At 40.1% G+C, this 26,547-nt stretch overlaps 1 protein-coding gene across 24 annotated transcripts in view; it reads left to right on the forward strand.

Annotated features, from left to right (window-relative positions):
• Dlgap1 (DLG associated protein 1) overlaps positions 1–26,547 on the forward strand; it is an 879,880-nt gene that overhangs the window by 581,017 nt on the left and 272,316 nt on the right. For 17 of the 24 annotated variants that reach the window (XM_047526690.1, XM_047526689.1, XM_047526695.1 and 14 more), the window contains one exon: positions 18,696–18,910. In XM_047526690.1, the coding sequence (XP_047382646.1) occupies positions 18,696–18,910 (215 nt within the window). Of the gene's footprint in view, positions 1–10,187; positions 10,302–18,695; positions 18,911–26,547 lie in introns of all 24 variants that reach the window. The other 7 variants (XM_047526712.1, XM_047526713.1, XM_047526697.1 and 4 more) reach the window with 1 other exon arrangement.

Consider the following 26,547-nt stretch of genomic DNA (forward strand, 5'->3'; position numbering starts at 1 on the left):
TACTGTGTAACATGTGAACCATAGAGATGTTTAGTAAATCCAAGCAAAAAACAAATGTATGCCGTTGTTCATAGAAAATTTAAGAAAACTATGCCCCTAACATAACTGGGCCAAAAAAAAAAAAAAAAAAATCAATTGTTACTTACAAAACTTTCCTTTAGAAAGTCATTTGGCTGCTCTTGCCTGTATGTCCCATAAGTATATTACAACTGAAACCAAGTCAAAATCTTACATCTTCTCTTAGATGGAAAAAGGAAAGTTGCCAGGTGAGCAGCTATGCAGGGGAGAAAGGTGGTCTCGCTCCCTCTGCTTCATGTCTGGGGAAGAGACATGCTGAGCAGCTTCTCCTTTCCTTCCTCACATACCCTGCTGGACCCCCCACCTCCACTATCTATTCTGTTTTTCAATGTCATCTAGTCATATTGGGGAACTATGACGGGTTTGGGCAGAAACTAGGAAACCACGTAGTTGTTTTTTGTTGTTGTTTTTCTGATTTAAGAAATAGTCCCTTCCCAAAAAAAAAAACAAAGTTTCCTATGGACATTCCAGCACAGAATGGACTTTTTTTTTTTTTTTAATCCTAAATATTTGTCTAATTTTGCTGCAAGGAAAAAGAATGATTCCTTTTATCAAAGGAAATATCATAAGTGGGTTTAATTTAATGCTGTTCTATTAATTCAGAATCTTTTCCTCTAAACAAACAATTGTTAGCTTGAGTAGGAGGCGTGGTGCCCACACATCCTGCTACACTGAGGTATGTAGATCACCGAAAGCTAGCATGGTTTCTAGGAGGAAGTGTGGACGTTTCTCACCAGGTCAGCTTGACCCATCGGTGAAGAGGTAAAGGAAAACATGACAAAAGAAACCCTTTCTCAAATGAAATACACAGCATTGTTACTCTCTGTAGGCAGTGCACAATTTCCATAACAGGAAAAATTCCATTTTTGAATATGCAGTGCACTGTGGGTTCATGTGTATGTGAGAAAGAAAATATTGAAGATGGAATTACAGGGCTTATTTGGAGACACAAGGAATAATGAGCGTGCATGCCGTGAGCAAGGGATCTGTCTACTTCCACATCCAAAGATAATCACTTATTCTCTTGAATAAGTTTTCTTCTCTCATTACAGTTTTTACCATCAAAAGGGCAGGATACTCTAGGTGCATGGTAAAAAATTCAAGACACGGAATGTATACCTCTTTTTAAGAACCACACCACTTACGTGTCTCTACTATGACATTTTGTTTGCACCAGTTATCTTGAGACATTCAAACACTGACACAGGTTCGACACAAAATGTTAAGTTCCTAAAGACGGGGCTTTGTCATGTTTTTTCCCTCTAAACACAGTGTTTCATTCTCTGTGTATCCATGTAAGGACATATGACCAGTTTCACAAGTTGTTGAAAAGTACTTATATATTAATCAGTTATTTTTCACTTTGTAGAGTTTAGTGGTTAAGTAAAGAGTTGTTGTATGGTGAAGTGGAATGTTCACTGGCCCAAAAGGAGATCTGAATTCTGACCCAATCCTAACACTTATTAGCCATGTAAACTATAGTTTACATTCTGGGTGTCCTTTACTCCATTTGGAAATGAGGAGGTTGACATTTACCACAATATGATGTACATAGATGTTCATGTGGGGGGAAAAAACTGTCGAGTCTGAGAGACTGAGTGAAATACTCAGGTTTCTATAATTGGCAAACATTCTGGAATCTTTAAAATGCTAATATGTATGGCAACTTTTGAAGATGGCAATACAGTATAAAGCATTCCTAAACTATCTTGGAATCCTCTTCTGCAGAGTACTTTGAAGGACTGATGATCCATAAAATGTGCTTTGTAATGCGCTGGGGTGAAATGACAGTTTTAGTTTTCTGCCTTGCTGGTCCTGCCATGATGTAGTGATGAGGTTCCCTTGGTCTGGTGAAGTTCAGTTCAGTTGACCCTTGGATGGGATATGGTTTGGTTCCCATAGAGCTCCACAAAAATAAGCAGCTACAGTGTCCTGGAAGTTACAAAGCCTCTCTTCTGGATGCTGGTCATGCATTCCCTACCTGCTGCCTGTACATCCACATGTGTGCACACATACCAGCTCCCTCCTGCACAGGAACATATTCTGCTGAGGTCCCTCTTTTTTTGCCTACATCTGATGCCAGGTTTCTTCCCTGTTGCTGATGGAGGAAAATCCAGGACTAATGGTTCCTATACTTCTCAGTTGATTAATAAACCAGGTATATTAATAAACCAGTTGATACAATCAAAGATTTCATGAGCACTTCATTTTATCTTACAGTCTCTGCCAAATGAATGACATCATCCCTCCTTTCAATTTGCTTACAGACTGGTGGGTAGGGCAGATTTGTAAACACCTGGTTTCCAGATGCTGTGATAGGTGTTATATTAGTAGTGGGAAAATGTTGTTGGAGTAAATCTTGATAATTTTAAGGTGAGCTCTATATTTGTTTTATTAAGGCAGGCCATTATAGAATTCTGGGTCATTTAGAATGTTGAAGTGTTTAAGAAAAAAATCAGTCTCTGAAATTCCTATTCATTTCATACGGTGTGATGTTTCAGGTGACTGCAGATTTTCCTGTTCATTTGTCAACAGGAAATAAAATCTCAAGGGAAATAAACTCCCTGGCTCATAAAGAAAAATTTTTCAACGAAATTGACCTGCAAGATGGTCTGTGAGGAGCTGGGTGCAAAGCTTGCTCTGGCTTGCTCTGCTTGGATGGCCTTTGTGAGCCTCCTGAGAGGCTAGTGAGGGACTTGTATTGAGGTCTTTGAGCCAAACTATAACTCCTGGGAAAATGAACAGAGCACATGGAGGTCAAAACTGAAGGGAACCTGAGTATCCATGGTGCTGTAGTGGCCCTGTCTGTCCCCAGAGTTTTTCTTCTGACCTGGAAGCTGCCACCTGAGCTCCCATTTGTGATGGTTAGTATATGGCCACCTTGCTAGGCTAGAGTACCCAGCTATTGAATCAATCCTAATTTAGATGTCACTATGAAGGAATCTTGTACATATAGTTAAAATCAACCATTAGTCGACTTATGAAAAGGAGATTAGCCTTCATAATGTGGACAGACCTCATCCAATCATTTGGAAGAACTTAAGAGCAAAACCAAGGCTTTCCTGTGAAGATTTTGCCCTAACACAGCAGCATCATCTCCTGTCTGATTTTCCAGCTTGCTAAGCTACTCTAAGGATTTCAGACTTCTTTTCTCCATCATCATGTCCACCAATGCCTTAAAATAAATCTGTTTTTTTCTTTATTTCTGTTCTTAGAACCCTGACTGATCCATCATCCCCTACAGTCAGCTTCTGGAGGGAGAGTCCCCGAGGTGTGTTCATCTCCCCCACCTTTCATCCTGACATTCAAAGGGTCTTGGATCTGTTGCAACTTCTTTTATGGCTGAGCTCCATTGTGAGTTAAATAGGCTTTAGGGGTTTGTACCACATGGGGATATAACCATCACTTGCAAGGGGTCTCCTACATGAAACTACCTTCTCAATTTCAAAACACCAACCTGCCAACAAGCTTTGACTTAGAAGACCTGTTACATATGTTATCTTATATCATCTTCATTTTTTTGGGGGGGGTGCTGGGGGATCGAACCCAGGGCCTTATGCTTACGAGGCAAGCACTCTATCGACTGAGCTACCTCCCCAGCCCCTCATCTTCATGCTTACACTCAGTCCCTGGAATTGGTGTTACTGTTTGCATTTGAAAAACAAGTTAAAAGATGTTCAGGTAACTAGGCCAAAATCACATGTCAGGTTTAAGGACGAGTCAGATGTGAACTTAAGTTGACCTGATTCCAAAATTTATGCTCTGTTCACTGCGGCGTGCTCCTTCACCACAAGTGACAAACTGAGGGAGAATTGCATGGTAGCAAAATGTTCCATTTTCTTCTGTGCCACTTTAGTAGGTGTGTGGTGGGGAGAAAGATTTGAACATTCGCTAACATTTATTGAGGGCTCACTATCTGCCAGGCTCTTGTTTGAAAGATTCATTAAATGAAATATTTAGGATAAATCATATTTCTGTAGCTGATCACTTCAGAATTTTAAGACTTATTAAAATTTTTGTCCCAGCTCCAATTATTTCTGGTCATGCTTTTTTGGGGGGCAGGGGCAGGGGGGCTACTGACTGGGGATTGAACCCAGGGGCACTTAACCACCAACCCATATCACCAGCCCTTTTTATTTCTGAGGCTGGCCTGGAACTTGGGATCTTCCTGCCTCAACCTCAGCCCTTGGGATTACAGGTGTGTGCCATTGCACCTGGCTAGATCATGAATATTTCATACAGACTTCCCTCCTCCTGTTTCTAAATGACAAATACTTCATATTGACATTGAATACCATATAAATTATAATTTAAAAAAAACAGGACTGTTCTAGCGTATGTGAAAGCTGGTTGTTTTTAGGGATTTGTTTTGGTTTGGTTTGGTTTTGGAAATGTTTTAAATCCCTCTTCCTTTGGCCTCAGAAGATAGGTGTATAAGAACATGCAAAAGCCTGCAATGAGTAGGCTTCTGCCTCTTCTTTGCACATGTAGTGATAACCCAACTGGTGGACTCACTTCACCGGAGTATCATCTCCAACCTCTGGACTCTCAGCTACACAAGAATTCATTCAAAAAGACACTCAGGTCTGTACTTACTCTGAATACAAAGGACATGTTTGTCTATACAAGTACAATTAGTAAAAATACCAAAAATCCCAAGGGCTCAATTCAAAAAGTATCTCTTTAGGGTCTCAAAACTATTCATTCAACAAGCACGTGCTAAGCATTTATTTTACAGAAAGTTCTTGGGGAAAACAAAGATGAATAACATTGTCTTTCTGATGAATAATGAATGTGGCAGAGCTCTGTGCTCAATGCTCTAAAAGCAGTGGTTTTCAATCCACTGGTCACAACCAATTAGTGGGTAGTGAAATCAATTTAGTGGGGTGGGAACAACACTTTTTAATTAAATAGAATACAATAGAAGAAAATAGAAAAGAAGACGGAGTGCATGGCATGCCCAGGGGTTAAGCCTTTCCTTCTTCATTTCAGTTGTAGATGGGCACCTACTGGTTTCCAAAGCAAGACAGTTCTTATTGTGAGACGTGATCAAAAATGGTTTAAAAGCCAGCTTTGAAGACAGGGGGGGGTGGGGCGGGGAGAAGAAAACAAAAGCCTTGTTCTCAAGGAGCTTGTATCTTTCTGAAAGAAAGACCTAATTAATGGACAGCAGAATCTTCTGTATGAAGCAGCTAATGGCAGGTGAAATGCGTGGTGCCAATCTAGCGCCCCACTGGATTGGTCTAGGGGGAAATCAATGTGACAGTTCATCTTTCTTCCTTGAAGAGCTTCTTTCTGCCTTCAGAACATACCATGTTGATCCTTCTCAGTATGTTTTGCTTCTTGCTTCTTGGTTCCCACCTCCGAACTTTGAAATAAGGCCGAATGGACACAGCTCTTGGGCCATTTCTCTCTTCTACCAGCCCTCAGGCCTCAGGTCTCCTCGTTTGTTCTTAGAGCTTAAGTACCATGTGCAGGCCCACACGGATTTTTCCAGCCAAGGTTGCCTGACCTCCCAGGTCCCCACTCAACATCATCTCTGTTAGGTATAAAGCAAAGCAACCTTTCTCTCCAGTTACAGGAAGAACCCAGCCTCCCAACCCACCTGTCAATCTGCCGTTAAGCCCGCCTTTCCCGTTAGAGGAATTTCCGGCTTACGTCGCTGTAACCTTCCTGCCCCCTACATTACGTTCCAATATGTCATTGGTCCATCAGTCAGTCTGTAATAATTCTCCTCCGTGATTGGTTCCTCCCAGCCCGGGAGATTCCAATATCTGCCCTGCACCATCTTCTCTCTTTCCCTTTCCCCTTTCCCCCAGCAGACACGTTTTGTCCGCTTAGAATAAAAGTTCCTCGTGTGAGACCTGTATCTGCGGAGCGTCTTTTCTGGGAGTTATGGAGGAACCAAAACTGCCCCCTTTACATCTAACTAACAATCTCTACCTGTATGTCATGGGCATCTTAAACTCAGTATGTCCAGACGCAAGCTCCTATTCTTAATCTTCTTCCTCCAATCTGCTCCTCTCTTTGGCCTCCTCATCTTGGCTGGTGGAAATTCATTTCTTCTACCTGATCATGCCAAAGACCTACATGTCATCCTTGACTCCTGTCTTCCAATCCACGCATCCAAATCATCATTAAGAAACCCGTTGGCCCATGTTCTCCCCGCCCGCCAGTGCCTCCTATCTCATCTCTGATTCCACCCTTACTCCTCTTTAGTCATTCTCGACCAGGCAACCTAAGAGAGTCTTTCAAATTAGAACAAGTCTTTCTCTGAACAAAACCTTCTATTCCCATCTCACCCTGAGTGAAAGCCACAGTCCTCACAACAGCCTGAAAAGCCCACCTGAAACTGGCCCCCAGTCTGACCTGTTGTCCCTGTCCTCCACCTCCATCTCCTCTCACCCACTCTGCCCACCCGGTTTCCACCGGCTATCACTGCAGGCCTGTTTTCCCCTGGGGACCTTCTCATCTGCTCTTCTTTCTGGCTGGAGCTGTCTCCTCGCAGGTATGAGGGCCACACCCTCATCCCCTTTGACCTTTACTCAGTGGACACTTCTCAGTGAGGCTTTCCACAACAGTCCTTTTAACGCTACATGCCACTGCCCTCCCTCCACCACGCACGCGCTCTCTCCCTTCCTTCCTGCCATCTTTTCCTCCATACCACATATCACCATACAACATGCACTTCCCTTATTTTATTAATGGCTTCCCCTTCCTCATAAAGACAGGGGGTTTTTGTTTCCTGCTTGTACATTGCTCTTTCCCCCATGACAGCACCTATTTTATAACAAATACTCAATAAACGTGTGTTGAACAAATGAATGAATGCTTTTGTAGCATTTTGGTAAAGTCACAGAAGGATTGCTGTTTTTAACTCCAGCATAACCCCCTAAGTTAAAGTGAAGGAAGTGAATAGCATGATACAACCTGATCTAAGAAGCCCTAGCTCAGAACCCTAAAAGGAGCCCTCCTGTTGGGACTTCCCTTTCAGGGTCACTTGGACTAGCTTGGAAATGCTGATTTAAACAGCAGTATTAGTGTATCATCTCATCTGTGCACATGCTTGTGTGAAAACTCCTGTTCCCTACAGAAAGTAGACTGAAACATAGCTGAAGGTTCAAGTCCTCAGGGACTCAAGTCCTCCCCTGTATGGTGATTATTAAAGTGGGTTTTTTTTAAAGGGGGTACCAGGGATTGATCTCAGGTGCTCTTGACCACTGAGCCACATCTCCAGCCCTATTTTGTATTTTATTTAGACATAGAGTCTCACTGAGTTGCTTAGCACCTTTCTTGAACCTGAGGCTGACTTTGAACTTGCTAACCTCCTGCCTCAACCTCCTAGCTGCTGGGATTACAGTCATGCGCCACTGTGCCCAGCCTAAAGTGGGGTTTAAATCACCAAAATATTATCCAGTCCTTTCTAGATGCCAAGAATTAGACTTGTGTAGTTTGATGGCTTCATTGATATAGAATGGCTAAGATTCAGGAAGGATTTTATTGTGATCCATTTGAATACAGTATACCTTTAGGTGTTGTAAATGTCACTTGGAATAGAAAAATCCAAACAACTCCAAGATGCAAGAGGGATTAGAGGTCAGTGATGAAAATTAGTGGCATGCCTCTTCTTGGGGTTTTACTTGTTCATAGATACCAAAAGTTAAGTCAATGTCTTTTAAGTATCATCCATCGATAGCCTCATTAGAAACTTAGTATTCTAAAATTAATAATAGATGAACTAGAGGGAAGTGTTATCTAAAATTTATTTCAGATTTTCAAATTTTAAATTAAGTATTAATATCTGAGATGATTGACTTGATTTTTTTGGCTCAATATTTTATAGTCTCTAAACTTGCTGTACCATTTTAAATAAGACCATCAGACATAAATGCAGTTCTAAAAGATCTGCACTTAAGCATTGTTAAATAGCTGTACTCTTTGTTCATTAAATGTTTATCAGACTTTATGTTCTAATGAAATAGATTTATACCTACACAAATTTGACAAGTAATTGGGGTGTGTTTGACAAATAGATGACATGCTGAGAGATTTATAACATTTTAGCCAACACCTAAGATACGATGTCAGTGAATGATATTTCTACATTTGAGTTTATATGAACCCAGAAGGATGGTCACCCTTCTTCTACCTGTACCTCTGCTTCTGGACACCAGATTCAGAACTCTAGTTTGCCTCAGGGAATTCAGTTCTGGGAACTTGGAATTATAACTACAAACCACATAGGATGTGGTGGACAAACACTACTGACTGTAACATAATAGAAAATTACAGGGACTAAGTTAGCTGTTCTAAGTCAACATATAAGCCTCCAATATGCCAGAAAATACAATTGTATTTTGAAAAAACAAAAACAAAAACAAAAACAAAACTAAGAAAGGGTTCCAAGTAATCTTATCTCCTATGTAGCCAGCAGAGAGAAAATATATTTATCACAGACCTAAACCCCTATTGTTTTTATCTTCTACTCTTTTAAGATGTTTTTATTCTGCCTTATATTTCACTAAAACTTGTAGCCAACTATAACTGCCAGGTAGTGAGTGTTCTGTGACCATGCTATAAGTTCTTCTGGTTGTTCCAAGCATCTAACAATCATTACTTGTTACAATTTTCAAAATGTTATAGCATTATGTCTCCCAGCAATTTAATACTTGAGTTTTATGTTCAGAGGAAAATAGCCATAACTAAGTCTTGAAATTCTTGTAGACACCAGCATGCTACGACAAAGAGCATAGAAATTTGAGTGAGACAAATCTGTCTTTCAATTCTGACTAGTGGTAACATTCAGTGCATGTTATTTAATACCACTCTGAGTTTTCTCAACTTTGCAATGGAATTAGTAACAACACAGGATTTTTGCAGTAGGTAAAATAATGTTTGTGTATTTGGGATTATAAAATGGCTACCTGTAGGGCCCCAGGCTACATTCTTCCTGATTAATGTACCCAGTGAGCAAGGGATATCTTTGTTCAGCTTTCCAAGCAAAGGTCCCAAGATCCTCGTAGATTGAACAGGCTTAGATCACACACAGAGACCCAGAGCCATGCGAGGAAGCCATGAATGAAGCTAGGGGAGCTTACATGCTGATTGACTTCTGTGTCACTCCTGAAACAGTCTCAAGTAAGGAAGGAAAGTTTCCTCAAAGTAGAACCAATGGAATGTGACTCCAGAAGCTGGAGTGGAGTACAGAGCAAACCCACAACTATCCATGACAGTCAAGATACAAGGTAGACAACTAATAAAAGTTCATTTCTCCTCCTGGCCTTACATTCGGCTGGAGTCTAGTAACTTGGTTACCTTATATGTTGCTACGAAGGCATCTTCAAGACAGTGCCCCCTTGAATGTCAATGGCATTATCTACCAGCCTTCAAAGGCCAGTGGAAGCCTCCCCTCCCTTGGGGGACTTCCTGCCAGGCTCCTGCAGCACCATTGCTCAATGGCCCTCGGGCGCCTAACACATATTCCACTCCCAAAGAACAGTTGCACCCCCAGTGAAGAGGACATAGGGAACAGACTCCAAGTCCAATAGGTAACTCAGAACTACTGAGATTTATTACTAGATCAGCTTGACCTGCTTTAAAGCTCTTTTAATCTTTTCCTTCATCCATTCTCCAAATTTATTGATCCATTTAAGACTCGCAAATTCCTTCGAAGCAGAGACTGTGTTTTCTAAAATGTTTTTGGTGTGTTTACCCAGAAACTGCTATGGTACCAGGTACCCTGTAGATATGTATAAATTTCATGGGTGAGAATAACCCCATGGGGGGTTTGCATAGTGAACAAATCACCCTGCATGTTGCTGTTCACAAAGTTCTGTTCCTTCAAGAGCAGTAAAAAACACTACATAGAGGGTATAAACCCTACTCTAAAAGAGGTAGATATTTACTTTTGTCCTTAAAAGGGAATTTTAAGCAATCACAAGCAAATTAAGTTTTGTATCAGCTTTGGGCCTCCAGGGGAGTCAGGAAGGGTGGTTGCCAGGGAGATCTGATCCTGTTTGGGAAACGACAATCGTGCCTAGGATCTGCCTATCGCATCATTGTAATCTTCCTATTCCTGCTCTTTTTTTTCCTGCTTTTGCTATGAGAAGAGCAAGCTAAAAAGGCTACAGGGACACTTAAGCCAAGTCGCATTTGTCAAGGTGAAAGCTGTGTGGAGGAGAAAAGCAGTTCTCCCAGCTGCAAAGAAGATGCAAAGGAGCAGAGTGAGTAGGGAATCTGAGAGCCCACTAAAAGTGCTTAGAAGCCCAACACATTCAGCCATCTCTGGAAACAGCTGGAGGCAGGAACACGAAACCCACAGCAAAGCCTCCTCACACAGGCTCAGCGCTGTAGGGATACTTGGCCTTAAAGGAGTGGCTGTCTTGCAGGTTCCCTTAATTTCCTCCAAACTGTCCATTTTTGTTCGAGCAGTAATGCTGACCACAGCCGAAAAGGGCACCACAAAACTGAAACAAGTGCTGTTTCACTTCATGATTATTTTGAGTATTTATCATTTTAAACCCTCGTTAGCAGGGCTAGCCAATTCCTGTCAACGTGATATTTATCCTTATTTTAATAGTTACACTCTTTTTTTTTTTAAATGTACAGTTATGCAGGAGCATGCACTCTATTCCTTTTTTCCCCCCTCTTCCCTTTTTTAAGTTTATTTGTTCCTTCACTCAGTCATCACGAATGGATTCATCAGAGGCAGGGTGATATTTTTTAAAACTTTGCTGCCTAACCAAAGCAAACTAACTCACTCCTGCTAGTTATTAGGACCTAGGGCAAGTCATTTTTACCTTTTGGAGTCTCAGTTCTGCCACAGTAAAATGGAAAGAGTAGTGCCCATTTTATAAGGTGGCTGAGAAAATTAAAATCAGTGCCCTAGGTACTGCTCCCAGTCCTTTGAGGTTATTCCCTAGTGGTCAGACTATTCCATAAATGTCAGGTCCCCAGCTCTCCTTTCATAAATACAGGTTTTGGGTTTTTGGGTTTTGTTTTTTTTTTTTTTTTCCTCTTTTGATCTGTTAAGCTCAGGAAGGGCCAAGCACAGGGCTAGGCAAGTACTTTACCCCTGAGTTACACCCCAGCCCTTACCTGTTTGCTTGCACTGAAATGCCCTGTCCTCAGAAAGCCACTGACAGCAGCTAGATGGTTGCCCTGCAAATGCTCACCTACAACTGATAACATTTTAGTCACTCGTCTTCTTAGCTCTTTTTTCCTAATCAGTCAGATGCCTGAGTTATTTTTCCTGGCTTCTTTGGTTCCTGATGACATAGAACCTTGCCTCACATGCCACTCAGCGTCAACTTCATCCATTTCCCTTACTGCATCTGAGCAATCCAGAATCGCCCTGGCCGGCCCTGGTGTATTTTCGGGACCTGTGCTCCATTTCAGCTCTCCGGCTTTCTAAGTGTCTCCATTCCTTTTGTGGCTCTCAGATTTCCCAAAATCTCACGCATTCTCATTACTCCAAACCTCACCATCCAATTTCCCATCCTGAGATAATCCACTTTCAAGGAGTCACACCCACATGGCTTCATCTCTCAACTATTAGGCCATCGCTGGCCTAGAATGCCTGAGCACTTCTATGGTCAGTTGCATGTCAATGATGGCCGTCCAGCCACAGTGGGGTGCTCAAGCTACTTGTGCCTGGGGAGAGTTTCTTATAAATAAACCTTCCCATCTCTAAAATCGTAGCTCTTTTCATTTTTATTTCAAGGCATGTAACCCATTATTTGTTTATTAATTTACTTTTCTTCCAGACAGATCTAAAAGCCCTATGAATTTTTTCTCTTATCTGAAATATGTGTTCTGTAGATTGTCATAAAATAATTGTTATCCAAAAGACATACAAATATGAAGAGGAAAAAGATTCCTGGTTTGTGACCAGCAGAGCCAGCTTGGGCATGGTGCTACACCACACTACCTACTGAATTCTCTGAACCTCAGTTTCTTTATTTAAGTATAATATATTATGCTATTATAATAGCATAGTTATAATAGTATAATACTGTTCTCCCTGTCTTTCAAAATAGTATGATACCATCCTCCCTGTCTTTCAAAATAACTGTAAGGATTGTGAGACATTATACAAACATATGATTTTTCTTACAAAACCATACAATAGATTAATGCTGATTATTAATGTTAATTTGATCACTACTAAATATGAACATTAAGTTCTATAATTACTAACCCAAAATACTCCTGTTTCTTGTTCTTCTTTTCACAAATAAAGAATTTTTAACTGACTCTAAGACCCATGTTTTTCACATTTTAGCAACTCAGATAATTGAGGTGCATCATTTATTCTTAGAGCCTCAGATTTAATTGGTGGCATTTCTTTCTTGGTTGCACCAAAAAATATTGAGTGGTTTGCATTGGTGTCTTAGATTCTGTAAAATACAGTATATTATCTTTAGTATGATCTTCTTTCAACTGATCTACAGGGGGAAAAAGATCAAGTTCACTTCCAAAGGACCCAGAAGACAGACAAATACCTTTCTGTGCCCACCAACCAATTTAGCTCTGTTCTTTTGTTCCACATTTTTATTGGTTCATTATACTTGTACATAATGGTGGGATTTATTATTATATATCCATATATGCCCAAAATGTAACAATATAATTTGGCCAATATCATTCAGCTTTGTTCTTACCATAAAAGAAATGTTTATATTTTTGTGTATTATGACCTTTGTAATCTGCTTGCATTTATAGTCTTAGGCTAGAATATCTAATGAATAGAAGGATGTCAGCTACTTTTCATCACCAAGATATTTTTGACTGGCCATACTTAAAAAATAACATGAAGAGAAATATTTCCAACCTTTCTGTCCACATTTTTAAGGTGCTTTGAGGTTCACAAACTGTGTTCACACACATTATCCTTGTTCATTATACATCTGTCATCATTCCATCTTACAGATGAAAACACTGAATCAAAGAAGTGAAGTGGCTAACCCAAGGTCACGCACAGTGTTTGGGTGTTGGGACAAGACTTCCTTAAAGTCTTCTGCAAATACAAAAATAGTTACCACAGAGGTTTCTTGTCCCTAAGGTTTCTGTGAACCAAACTAAAGAATGTGAGGTTAGATCCCTTGGAAGCCAGGCAAGCCTGTGTGCCCCTGGTGGCCCAAGAGCTACAGACTCCCCTCCCAGTCCAGAGCAGGGCTGTAGAGTGCTTCCGGATGAGGAACTCTAGCTCCGAAATGATTGGAGTAGACAGTCCATTAGGAATTTAAGCTTTGCTTAGTAAATCTCAGCTATGTCTGCCCTTACATTACCATAAACAATGAAAGTAGGCCTCAGCATTTTCTTGAAAAGACAAAATCATCTATAATTAGGGAACACCTGTGTGCTCAGTAAGGTGGGTGAGTTCCATGAGGAACTCCATAAATACCATAAAACAGACCAGTTTTAAAAAGCACTTCCTGTGTGCTTATGGGCATTACCTCATTTATTCCACACATAATTCTGGGTAGGAGAATGAGGCACAGAGAAATTAATTAATTGCCCAAGGATGTAACTGGCCCAGCAGGAATTCAAACCTGGGCAGTGTAATTGCGAAGCCCACCCCCATAGCTCTTCAGCAACACTGCTTCTCCCAATTTTCAGTGAGCTTATGGAGTAGTTAGAGAGATAAAACAAGGACACAAGGAACAAGTAACTCATATAAAACAACCATTTAGTGATTATGCAAATAAGTATGCATAGGATCATGTGGATCTAGGGTTGGCAAACTTTTTTTTATGAGCTATACATTCCCTGTCATTACCACACAACTCTGCCCTTAAGCTTCAGCTAGTTTTCAAACTAGCCATAAACAACAAATACTGAAAGACCATGGCCACGCATCTATAAAACTTTATTTATAAAAATGGTGGGCCAGTTTGAATCTGTAGGCTGTATTTTGCTGACCCTTTAGGTAGATAGTATATGCTATAGATTTCATAAAGCAGATTAATTTAGGCTGCAGCAGGAGAGAGAGCTTTGGAGAGCTGAGATCAGCTGTGAAGGACAATGTGAGATGAGCTTACAAGATGCTGCGTGACCTAGTCCTGCACCTTGCATCTCCTCCTGTCACTTCCTTTCTTGTTCAGTGTTCTCTGGCCCGGCTGGCATTTTCATTCCTAGGCTTTGATTACAACAAATTTATTTGTACTCTAGAGACTTGGCACTGGCTGAGGCTTCTGTCTGGAAACTCTGCTCCCGGATCTTCCCAAGGCTGGTTCCTTGGGTCATCAGATCTCCTTTCAGATGTTACCTCTTCAGGTCAGCCACTCTGAAGAGCAAGTTCAAGCAGCCACCTGTTGCATCGCCTCGTCTTGTTTCCCTCATAGCATTTATGCTTTCTGAAATTATCCTGTTCATTTATTGCTGTACTTGTCTATTATCTACCTCTTCTAGCTCTCCTAGAATGTAAGTTCCGTGGAATGGAATCAACATTTGCATTGTTCCCTGCTGGCAAGTAAGCCATCAAAAATACTTGACAGAAGTAAAGGAATAAGGTAGGGAGGCAGGAAGGGAGACTTTGACAGTGTAAGCATGTAAGGTAGTGGTTTATTTCTCCTGTTCTGTGACTGAATGATGCATTTGAATGGCCTGTCATTCAGTGCCATGATACTATTTCAATGAAGGAAGCGTCTTCATCCTGGAATTAGAGGATAATAGCACTGCATCATGGTCATTTCTTGGGTGGGGCAGTCTTAGGACTTCTAAATGATGCCACATAGTTTAAGTTTCAGAATAACTGTACCTGAAATAGTAAGTACTCACCATTCCTCATTTTATCAAAAATAAAGCTCTTTATTTCAGTGTTAGTGCTTAAACACTAAAATGTAAATAACCCTTTTTTTCTAATCCGTAACTTTTGTAAAATTTAAACTGTATTATTTCTCGAATGTTTGTTGAGCTCAACTACCTCCTAAGATGGTTCCAGCAAGCAAGGATATCCCACTAGCCTGGTACCAGCAAGCTCAGTGGCTCTTTTCTCTCTGTTTCAGCTTCCCTCTCTTACCAAGACTTCCAGTCCCCTAAACATCCTCACCAGTAACAATGAAGCCTTTCTCGGGCAGCTGCAAAGGCAACCTTCTCTTTAGAGTTCCCTAAATCTTTTCTCTCTGCACCACTGAAGTGGAAAGACACAGCAACCTTTGACTCTGTCACAGCAGCTGCAGCCATGGAATGTCCTTTCTTATCAAAAGGGGGTAGCATTTTACACTTTGTGCTCTTTACGAACTGGTATGTTTTCTTCTAAAACTGTGGACCTAGGCAATGTCTGTCTCTTGCTTTGGAGGTTGACTTAAAATAAAAACCAGCTCCTTTATAGCAATTTTACAAATCTTTATGGATCAGCAAGTGTTTTTCTTCTCCAAGGTCTTGATTTTCTGTCTCTTTACATTTGTCCTAGGACTGATTTCTGTATTATTTTATATGTTGTTAGGTAGATGAATAATATATGAGTATTTATGTTCCACTCTGATGGAAGTTGCTTCTGTACTTCGATGCTGCCATTTGAAAAGAATGTTTAATTGAAAGGTATACAGATTAAATAATTCTCAGCTGGTTCCCTTAGCAACAATTACGGACTGTTTCTAGCCCCAAAAGTTTCTACCATAAACTAACTTTGAAAAGCACCTAAACAGAAATTTATCATGTTTTTCTTCCATAAGCAATATTAATAATCATTTAGACATCAGTCTCTGACATCTTCCAGAGAGCAATGCTTATGAACTTTGCATTGGTGCTGAGGAATGGCAAGGGCTTGTTGCATTATCTAATGACCCTACCTGTACCAAGTCAATTTTTTAAATGTACTTGCTAAGTCAATAATTAGGTTCTGAACATGATCATATCTGTGCAATGAGTCACTTGTCAATTGAAGGAAAACAAGACTGTTCTCAACATTTATAATTTCCTAAAAAAATCCTTGTTGCTGTGGTGATTTTGATGCTTTTTAGCTGAAAAGTAAAAACTCTACATTGCTACTAACATAATTAATAAATGGCAACTACAACAAATGTGATGGATTATGTAGGTGTCAAGGAATTTAACTGTCGAGTTCTGTGGGCACCACAGACCACAGTCTAGAAGGAGAGGCTCTATCAAATACTGGCCAACAGCAGAGCCCCAGGAGCTGCACCACTGAAACTCTCACCTTTGGAGCTGTAATTTGGGGCAAGTTCCATAACCTTCGTTTCCTCATTTGCAGAATGAGAATAATAACAATCCTATCCCTCCACTGCATGGATCAAGTGAGTTCACATAAAGCATTTCGAATAGACTGTACACAGGAAGCACAACATAACAATTTGTTAAATAAACAAACTGCATAGCCAAGCTCAATTCTGCTAAGTGCCTTGCAGAATAAGAACTACAAACTGGTGGGCTGGGGATGTGGCTTAGTGGTACAGTGCTTGCCTAGCACATGCAAGGCACTGGGTTCTATCTTCGGCACCACATATAAGAAAGTAAAATAAAGTTATCGTGTCCATCTACAACTAAAAATGTTTGTTAGAAAAAGAACTACAAACTGGGGCTGGGGAGATAGCTCAGTTGGTAGAGTGCTTGCCTTGTAAGCACAAGACCCTGGGTTCAATCCCCAGCACCCCCCCCCCAAAAAAAAAAATACAAATTGCTGTTTTCAAGTTTGTGAGTTGTAGCTTGTATTCAGTCTGGTGCTTCTCAACATAAAGCTGCAAGTTATAGACCTGGATTGATAATTTAAGGAGAAAATAATAGTGCTTTTCCTTTAGTGTCACATCTATTCTCACCTCATAGACTCTGTAATACTTAGAAAGCTATGTCTGATGTTTGTATTTGCCATCATGGACACTTTCCTTAACATTTTAGATTTTGGATTCACTTATGAATCATAAAATTCATTAGATTCTGATTTGTGGAAATTAAACCAAAAGACATTGAATCCCAGTGCTTCTGATGACTAGCTATGTGCCCTGGGGCAAGTTACTTCAGCTTCCTGAGAAATACAGAAAAATACACAGGATGTTGTATCAATGAAACAAGTTCCCATAAACAAATTCCTTAGCATAGTTAAATGTTAACAGTGACACACTGTGTCATTTTAGTGGATAACCAGTAAATAGTATCAAAATATTAAATGTCATTTTATCTTCTCATTGCACACTGGGCCAGTTGGCAAACCTGCGTTCTCCTTCCCCCAGCACCATTATTAACTCCTGTTTCTAATGTCTCTTGGGTACATATTCCATTTACAGTAATATATCTTCAAATTGCTAAACTGTTCCCAAATTTATTTAGACTTGTTTTCTCATCTCTGTTATAAACCTGTTGAGGGCAAGAACCAGTCTCCTCCCTCTTCTGTTGTCTGTGCAGCATTGCAATTTATCACCATTTGATGGAGAAGTGTGATCATGCATTTCTTGCATCAAATGGAGGGGGAATGAGATTCAACAGGAACTAGGTTAAGTTCAAGTTGAGATGGAAAATGTAAAAGGAATTAAAAAGGCTATCATAAAGAAGCCTCTAAAATGTAGTGTAATGTCATGTTCAACTAGAAAGAAATTATTATAGAAAGAAGACAGTGTGCTGCACTAAGAACACTTTCTTGGGTGGTCCCCACAATTATGGGCTTAGAGTAGGATCCAACAAAGCTAAAGGAAAAGAATGATTTGGCTTAGAAGCTATCCCAGGTAAGCAGAACAACCCGACTGCCAACAGAACAAATGTTCTTAAGAGGTTTGATGTGTGTGCCCATAAAAGCAAAGAATATGCAATTTGTTTTCACAAGAATATCATTAGAAAACTTCAAAGCATGCTTTTCACAGATCTATGGAGGCTGAATCCAAATTGAAGAGGAGTTCAGAAACAAGAGGTGGTTAGAAAGTAAATGCAGCTGGTATAGACCACTAGTTAGGAAGAAGAGAGACTGGATATGAGATGGTAAAGATGGACAGTACAGAGAAGGCATAGATAAATCAGAAAACATTCTTGAATCTTAAATGACAATTGAAAACATGTCATTGAAAAGCTCAAATAAAACTACTTTCCTGGACTGGAGATATACCTCAGTTGGTAGAGTGATTGCCTTGCATGCACAAAGCCCTGGGTTCAACCCCCATGATGGTGCATGCCTGTAATACCAGCAGCTAGGGAGACTGAGGCAGGAGGATCTCAAGTTCAAAGCCAACCTCAGCAAAAACAAGGTGCTAAGCAACTCAGTAACACCCTGTCTTTGAATAAAGTACATAAAAAGGACTGGGGATGTGGCTCAGTGGTTAAGTGCCCCTGAGTTTCATCCCCAGTACCAAAGAAAAAAAGCTTTCCTTTCTAATTGCTTAGATTCACCTGTTATCTGTGTGAGTAAACTGAGAAGTGTAAATGAATCAGAGCCAATGTTTTAACTTTTCGTAATGTCCCAGGATTTTTTTTTAAAGATTGTGACATTGATCTTCCTGCCTTCCAAATATTGTCAAATCAATCACAGTAAAACATTATTGAAAGGTTATTATCTAAAGTTTTAGATACTTATCTCTATTACCTATATCCGGGGTCATATAAAATCCAGGAAAGAAAACAAAAAAAAAATGGAATTTTCCAAGAAGTGAATTATGTGTTTTGTATCTGATTAGGTTCCTCAAGATGAATGGACGGGGTACACCCCTCGAGGCAGGGACGATGAAATTCCATGCCGAAGAATGCGAAGTGGCAGCTATATCAAGGCCATGGGGGATGAAGACAGTGGGGACTCAGACACAAGTCCCAAGCCTTCTCCCAAAGTTGCTGCACGAAGAGAAAGCTATCTCAAGGCGACCCAGCCATCCCTCACAGAACTCACCACGCTCAAGTAAGTAGTCCGAATACAGTGCTCTTGATAGTGCCTTGCATTACCACCTCGGATCAGATCCCGTGTCTCCAAGAGTTAGTGGGGTAGGAAAAATTCTGCAGATGGAGTGCTGTAATACAGGAAGCTGCCTGTTGATTTTGACATGGGACCTGACTTGTAGGCCCTAGTGTCTTCAAAGACAGGCACACCCAGGTACACTCTGAGCTGATCACAGCTGAACCTCTCACCCTCAAGGAGGGTTCCAAACAACCTAGAATGGTTTCTGGAAAAATTAAGATTTCTGACCAAAGAGAGGATCCATTAGACCTTTGTTCAACCACAAAATATTGCAGGGGAATGCTTCCTTAAAAGACTTGAATACTTTTGATAATTGAGTAATATAATAGAGACAGATACCTTAGAGAAGTTTATAGAATGTGATCATTCTTGAAAATTAGGTGATATGAAGATTAGGGGTTTCTGGATAGTCATGTTTAAATTTGGGCACTCTGTACATATTAAAATTTATAAGACCTTAAAAGTGTTTTTTTTTTGTTTTGAAAAATATGATCTGTACATATTATGTTTTGTTTTGAAAAATAAGATTATAAGTAGTCTTTACCTTCATTTGTGTTATTTGTAAACAGAGAACAGCATTACAAAGGAAACTATGGAAATTATTTTACGCAAAACCTGATTTAAATATTGTTATTTATAGAGAGTAAATCAGAGCCTTGGATCTAGAGATATAATTCCATTTGGACCTGAAAAACATTACAGATAATAAGTATTTCTAAAGTACCTTTGATTCCATATGTTGATGAAATACATGTTACTATTCACTCATTTTTATTATATTACAAAATAAAATATTAAAATATAAAATAAATAAAACAGAAAAGGCCAAAGAAATTGGATCAAGGAAAACAGAGCAGATTGTTAACCAAGAACATTGAAAAACAGTGGACAAGTCAATCAAATACAAACTAATAGATGAGTGAAAGGAAATCTAGTAGAGTAGAAGAAGGAGAAAGGGAGAGGCAATTGGGAGGGGAAGGGGGATCATGAGCTGAAATCAATTCCTATGCATGTATGAATTTGTCAGGAGTGGACCCTCTGCTATGTATAACCGTAAAACTCTAATAAAAGAAAAAAGAGGGCTGGGTTTGTGGCTCGGTGGTAGAGCGCTAGTCCGACATGTGTGAAGCACTGGGTTCGATCCTCAGCACCACATATAAATAAATAAATGAATAAAATAAAATTCTATTAACCTCTAAAACTATATTTTAGAAAGGAAAAAGAAAAACAGTGAACAAGTCTATGAGGAAAATGTATTTAAATAGCAAAGTGTATCATACTTAAAACAACTGGACAGGGAGAGTTCCTTCATGGATTTTCTTTCAAGGGACCATATGGAATTACTCCAGGTTATGTTAATCAAAAATTAATGCCAGTACCTTAGTAAACCAACCCACAAAAAGAAACTCTCCCTTCTTTCCTTCCATTTCCAGTTGTCTCTCCTTTGTGCCTTTATGCATTAGTTTCCCAGGACTATCACAGAAAGGTACCAGAACTGGGGAGATTGAACAATAGCATCCTACTGTGGCAAGTTCAGGCAGCTGGAAGTCTGAGATCAAGGTGTCAGCAGGGCCATGCTCCCATGACACTTGTGGAGTACAGTCCTCCCCTGTTTCTTCCTAGATTCTGGTGTAGCCAGCAAAGCTCGGCTAATCCTTGGCCAGCAGCTGCCACCCTTTAGGCTCTGTCTCTGTTGTCTCATGGCACTGTGCCTTCTGTATCTTCACATGGCGGTCTTCTTATGACACCAGTCATTGGATGACTCTAGCTAAGCTTGATTACATCTGGAAAGGCCCCATTTCTTACTACTATAGTGCAAGTCACATTCACAGACACAGGGAGTTGGGATTTCAAGATTTCTACTTGGGGGACACAATTCAACCTATATGATGGGTGTACAAGATAAAGGTTGATTGTGGAATTAAAAAATTAAAACCAGTCTTCATTGTACTTTGACACACCTAGCAGAGGTTCAGAAAATTAAATATGTTCAGTCTGAAAACAACTAAATTTGTTTTTTTTTTAAATGCCAGTGGGCCAAGATAGTATGAAATAAAGGTGTCCAAAGACCCTTCTAACAAATATCTTTGATGGACCTTAAAAAGCTCTCAACTGGAGATAATAAAAGGTAGGCACAGTCATGGTGTTAGTTGACATCTTCTAGAAGATGCAAATGAGAAAATAAGATGAACAGAAAGTCATTTAGATCTTTAAAGTCTCAGTTTCCTCACATGGAAACTATATCTGCAGCCTCCAGCATCCCTGCCACCTGCTGAGAGTCCTGTTATGTTAGCATGAAGATGCACTGGGCGGGACACCTGGGGTCCTGGGCGATGAGGTAGGTGGCTGCTGCTCACAGCAATACACAGGTGTGAGGAGAACCGAAAGGAGCAGAGCTATGAGAAAGAGGAGGAGAACACTCTGAGGAAGGCTGAGACAGGCGCCAAAATCATCATTTACCATCGCACCTTGGGGTTCCTCTCCTCTTAGCGCCAGGGGTGTGGAGAATCCACTCTGAAACCCTCGGAGTTCTTTTTCTTTCATTTGCCTTCGGTACAACGTCATCTTCCTCTAATGTCCTGGATCATATTTTTATAACCATTCTATATTTCTTTTACTCCCAAAATTTTAAGAGCCAAAAGAGGCAAACACACAGACAGTGGAGAGACTGAGAGCCGAGAGGATCAGTCACTTCAGAGAGTAAAATCATGGAATTGAATGTGAGTTATAACTGCTAACATATGGAAATTCAAAATGAACCAGTTTACTAGGAACATCTTGTAAATTGAAAAACTTTTTTTTTTTTTTACTTAGAATGGAGTTTCATTGAACCATCTCTAGAATCCCCTTTCTTTAGCAGGCAAGAGAGCACCTGACCAGCATTCATACACATCTTTCTTCTCTCTGTAAGCACCCCACTCCTGGAATTATTTCTCTTAGTTCCACTTATCACCATTCATTTTTCCCTCACCTGCCTTTTCAGTTCCACTTATCATTATAGTCCGCATATTAAGCTTCTATAATACTCAACCACATAATGGTTATTAATGATTTCTAGTTTAATGAGATTTGAGAAGATACTCAAGGAGATAGGGAGGCAAAAATTCAGACATGATATGACTCATAATTAATTCTGTCTTTTATTCTTTGCTGATGTTTTGACTGGAGATCATTATTTTTCTAGAAGTTTGAAGCATTTGGTCGCTCATGAGAAAAAAAAAGATACCCATATCCTAGAATTCTAGTTCCCCCATAAAAGAAAACTATATTTATGTTCCTACTTCTTTGACATTTAAGTCAATTTTTTTCCTCCTTCCTCCTCAGCAATTCACAGCTTTAGGGATGAATCATAGCTATGAACCAAGACAACTAAAATTAGTCAAGTGAGATTGGGACAACATTTCATTTGAGGTTTTCAACACCCATCTTCTCTCAGAAATTTCAAAGAGAAAGCCCTCCTCCACTTTCTTACATTGTTTTTCTTTATTCTTTCCCTTTTCTCTTTTCCAATGGTGTCTTGAGGGTTTACCAGTGGGGGTTGGTTTTCATCAACTACTTAATAGTGGTGATTGGATCATCTATGGAACATTCTGGAGTTAAGAATAGACTTAACACAACAAAGTCTGTCTTTGGTCTGCTGAAGTCCTCAACTACTACACTCCAAAAGTTGTTTCTTTCATTCTTTTCTCTTATTCCATAGCCATCAACAATTCCTTCCACTTCATCACTATCTTTTCCTTCTTCTACAGTTAATCTGAAGTGGCATATTGCCCCAGAATATTAATATTTTCATAAGGAGCTTCTGAATATTTAATAGTTGATTTTCAGACAAGTAGAAGAGTTTGGTGGCCAGAATTTCCTCAAAGCATGTCACCACAGCTTGGCTCTGATGAAGAACTTAAGTCTTTTACCTGATTTTCTGTAATAGGCTATTTATTCTGGAACTGAGACTACTGTCTGCTACCATGATTAGTTAAGATCATGCCCAAATCCCATCTTGAATTTTTATTCAATATACTACTGTAGAAGGGATTTTTCAAAAATGATATTAAGTGGGCTGTCATTTAAGAGATCCTTAAGTTAAATTCAAAGATCCAGTAATCTGAGACAAATAACAGTTTTGAATTTCTCCATGCTTGTTTGTCTTTTCATCCAGGCACTAAAAAATTGTTTCTTTTTCCCTGGAAGAAATAATCAGCCTTTGCTATTAGAGACTTTGAAACTCCTCTGAAATTGGCAAGAAGGGCCCCAGGCTTTTGTGAGAGGGCCAGTCAGAGCTCCCAGAAATTTTGATAAAGTGTCTAACAGAAAGCTTCTGGAAGGTTTATTTTCAATTCTAAATGCCTCAAAGGAAGACAGTTTTCATTTTCAGGATGGTTAATCCTCTTCATCTTCACTTTTTCCCAGGGTCCTGAACCATTTACTTGGAGTGGAGGCGGGTGTTTTAGATAAGTTGATAAAAGACTAAATAGCTCTGAGCTTTTGGTAACTGGTTTAACATCGCTGAATATCCCCAAAAGCATGAGAGTCCCAGGCCTTTAGCATGATGGCACCACTCAGGTGACTACTACCATAACTCTCCCCTCCCTGCCCCAACCTGCCCCTAGACCCATGGCAGGCAGCATTAACAGATCCCAACATTGATGGGATCACCCATCACCTTTTCCACCAAGCTCAACTCATAGATCCTGGATGTCCACAGAAGCTATTTTTAGTCTACCTGAAAAGTCTCTGAGGAACCTTTTGGCACCAATGTGTAAACTATAAGGATAAAGCACAGAGAACCCAGCAGTTCACAGTTAAAGACAAAAGGACATTGCTTTGATAAATAAAATACTTGGAGAAGAAGTAGGAGAGGTGTTCTCCTTCAACTTTAATTCTGAAGATGTTAAATGAACTGATTGTACATCAGAAGCCCCAAACTGGAGCCTCTTGCTGAAGTCTCTTTGTCTCTGTATAAGTTACTTTTTTCTCTCTAGACACACTGTGTCCTCTGCCTGTTCCTCACATTCCACATGCCCCTCCTACCCACCGACTGTTCCTCCTGTTCCTTCTCTTCCCAAAAAAAGAGGAGGAGTGGTAGAGATGGGAGCATCGCTATTTTTTCTCAAAGATGTGAACCATATTTAAGAATATGGCAATATATATCATCCTATCTTTGTCCTAGTGATATGAAGTGCCTCTGGTTTCCTTTGCTGTCTGCTTTTCCTTAAATGCTTTTCTGTGCTTTTCCTACCTATCCCTCAGTATAATTGTCATGCTGCATCCAATAGTACAGAGAACAGAATAACACAGTGCGACACTATGGAGTTGTGAAACTACATCCTCCATGATGTAAACTCAGAGCTGTTTCTCATCCTTCCCTGACCACAACACTTTCCCATAGTATCCTCCATCTTTCCTACTCCCCTCCTGCTTTCCAAAGTAACACAAAGTGGAAAGAAGTTTAAAATAGGAGACATAATTCTCACTCACTGATAAATTATCACTTTCTCATCGGCATACCATCTCAATACCTTTCCAACCCCTGTAGAAATAAGCCTGATTGAAAGAAGAGGGGAAACTAGGACAAGAAATTATCTCTTATATTCAGTACCTGATTTTCATGCCCAGCTGTAAAAAACTTGTTCCTTCATTGGGATAAGAATGTTCTCCTCCAAATGATGCAGACTGTGTGAGTACTGCAGTCTATATCACACTGTAGTCCCTTGTTGTACAATTGGTCTTTAGAAAACCTATTTTGGAAGGACACCAGCATAGATCAAACTGTCCCTACAAGGACCATGATCACAGAGAAGAAAGAACTACTCATGTGTCTTTAAAGGAAGCAAAAGAATGAAAGAAAGTCTAGATTTACACACACACACACACACACACACACACACACACACACACGCCAGGGATTGAACTTAGGGATGCTTAAACACCGAGCCACATCCCCAGCCCTTTTTATTTTCTATTTTGAGACAGAGTCTCACTAAGTTTCTCAGAGCCTCACTAAATTGCTGGGGCTGGTTCTGAACCTATGATCCTCCTGCCTCAGCCCCCCGAGTCCCTGGGATTACAGTCATGCACCACCATGTTTGGTTTAGATCCTTTTAAGAGAGTTGGAACAAAGAGAATAAAAAGTAGGAAAGATATTTGTGTCTAACCAGGTTCTGAGTGCCTGACTGAATGCCAAGGGCTTTACCTATGTGTTTTCATCTGATCACACAACTCTATACACATTTTGCCCATTTTGCAAATTAGGAATCTTGAAGAGACTAAATAACACCCAATGTAACCTATTAATTACTGGTTGAATGCTAAAATCTGAGCCCAGGTCTTGGAGGCAGAAAAGATAGAAATCTGGATAGAATATGAACTATTTTAAAGAGGTTTTTAATTGAAGGAAAAGGAAAACCAACTGGGTGTCAACATCTGAGACATGGCGCCCAGAAAAAGGACATTCCCAGCCTATGGTGGGAATGAGGAATGGACCTGAGGAGGTGTCAGCAGCTCCAGGAAGTAGGGTCTCACCTGGAAGGGTTAGAGCAGACATGCATTGACACTGGAAAGACTTTGAGAATGTTTGACTTGGGCTTCACCTGAGGTGAAGGAATGAAGAACCAAATGACCAAAGGATAGAACTGCACAAAGCCATCAGCTAACAAAGGACACTAGGAGAAGAGATGGCCTCTTAGGAACCTGGGTTCAGCTTTGTAGGAGTGGGGACAAGTGTGATAACTAATCTGACACCCGTATGTGTTCTGGGACTTGCCCTATATGTATAATCTGATCCTTTTTCACATGACTGCTGACCAGACTTCCCATCAGTAACCATCAGCCACACAGGGCTGTGTAAACAAGGCACTGGGCAGAGATGTGAGCAGAGAAAGACCCAGGAGGGTCTGGAAATGAAGTTTCCCCATTCTCCTTAGGTCATTCTGATCAAAGGCACTGCTCACTGTCCTGTGAAGAAGACTGCTATTTGCAAAGAGCCTTAAATACTTTTGCCTTGCCTATCTGCTGGCTCCTATTCCTTCAATTTAATATCTATGTTCCCTGTTAAAGTGCAGACAACCAGCTAAAGAGAGCACCCTAATTATAATCAGAAATCATATTCATGTAATTATGCAGTAAACATTTATTCTGTACCTATAATGTTTAAGTATTGCATGAATCATTTATACCTTGGTTTCAGCAGATTTATTACGTGCTTTACTAAAATCTGTTTTCCAGATTTTATAATGCACACACACACTTGAATCTAAAAAGCAGACTCTCCAGAAAGGAAAGAAACTTAAAATTCAGAGGTTAGAGATATTAAAGTTGATGGTTGTCTTCGTCTGTTTTCTGTTGCTGTAACTGAATACCACAGACTGCGTAATTTATAAAGAATAGAAGTTTATTTGGCTTATAGTTCTAAAGAGAAGAAAGTCCAGAATCATGGTTTGAGCCTCTGATGAGGACCTTCTTGCTGTGTCATAACAAAGCAAAGTGCATTATGTGGTGAGACAGAAGAAGCATGCTACCTCAGTTTTCTCTTTCTCATCTTATAAATTAACTGATGTCACCATGGAAGTCTCACCCCCATGAAT

This window comes from Sciurus carolinensis, chromosome 15 (assembly GCF_902686445.1).
Source record: "Sciurus carolinensis chromosome 15, mSciCar1.2, whole genome shotgun sequence".
NCBI lineage: Eukaryota > Metazoa > Chordata > Mammalia > Rodentia > Sciuridae > Sciurus > Sciurus carolinensis.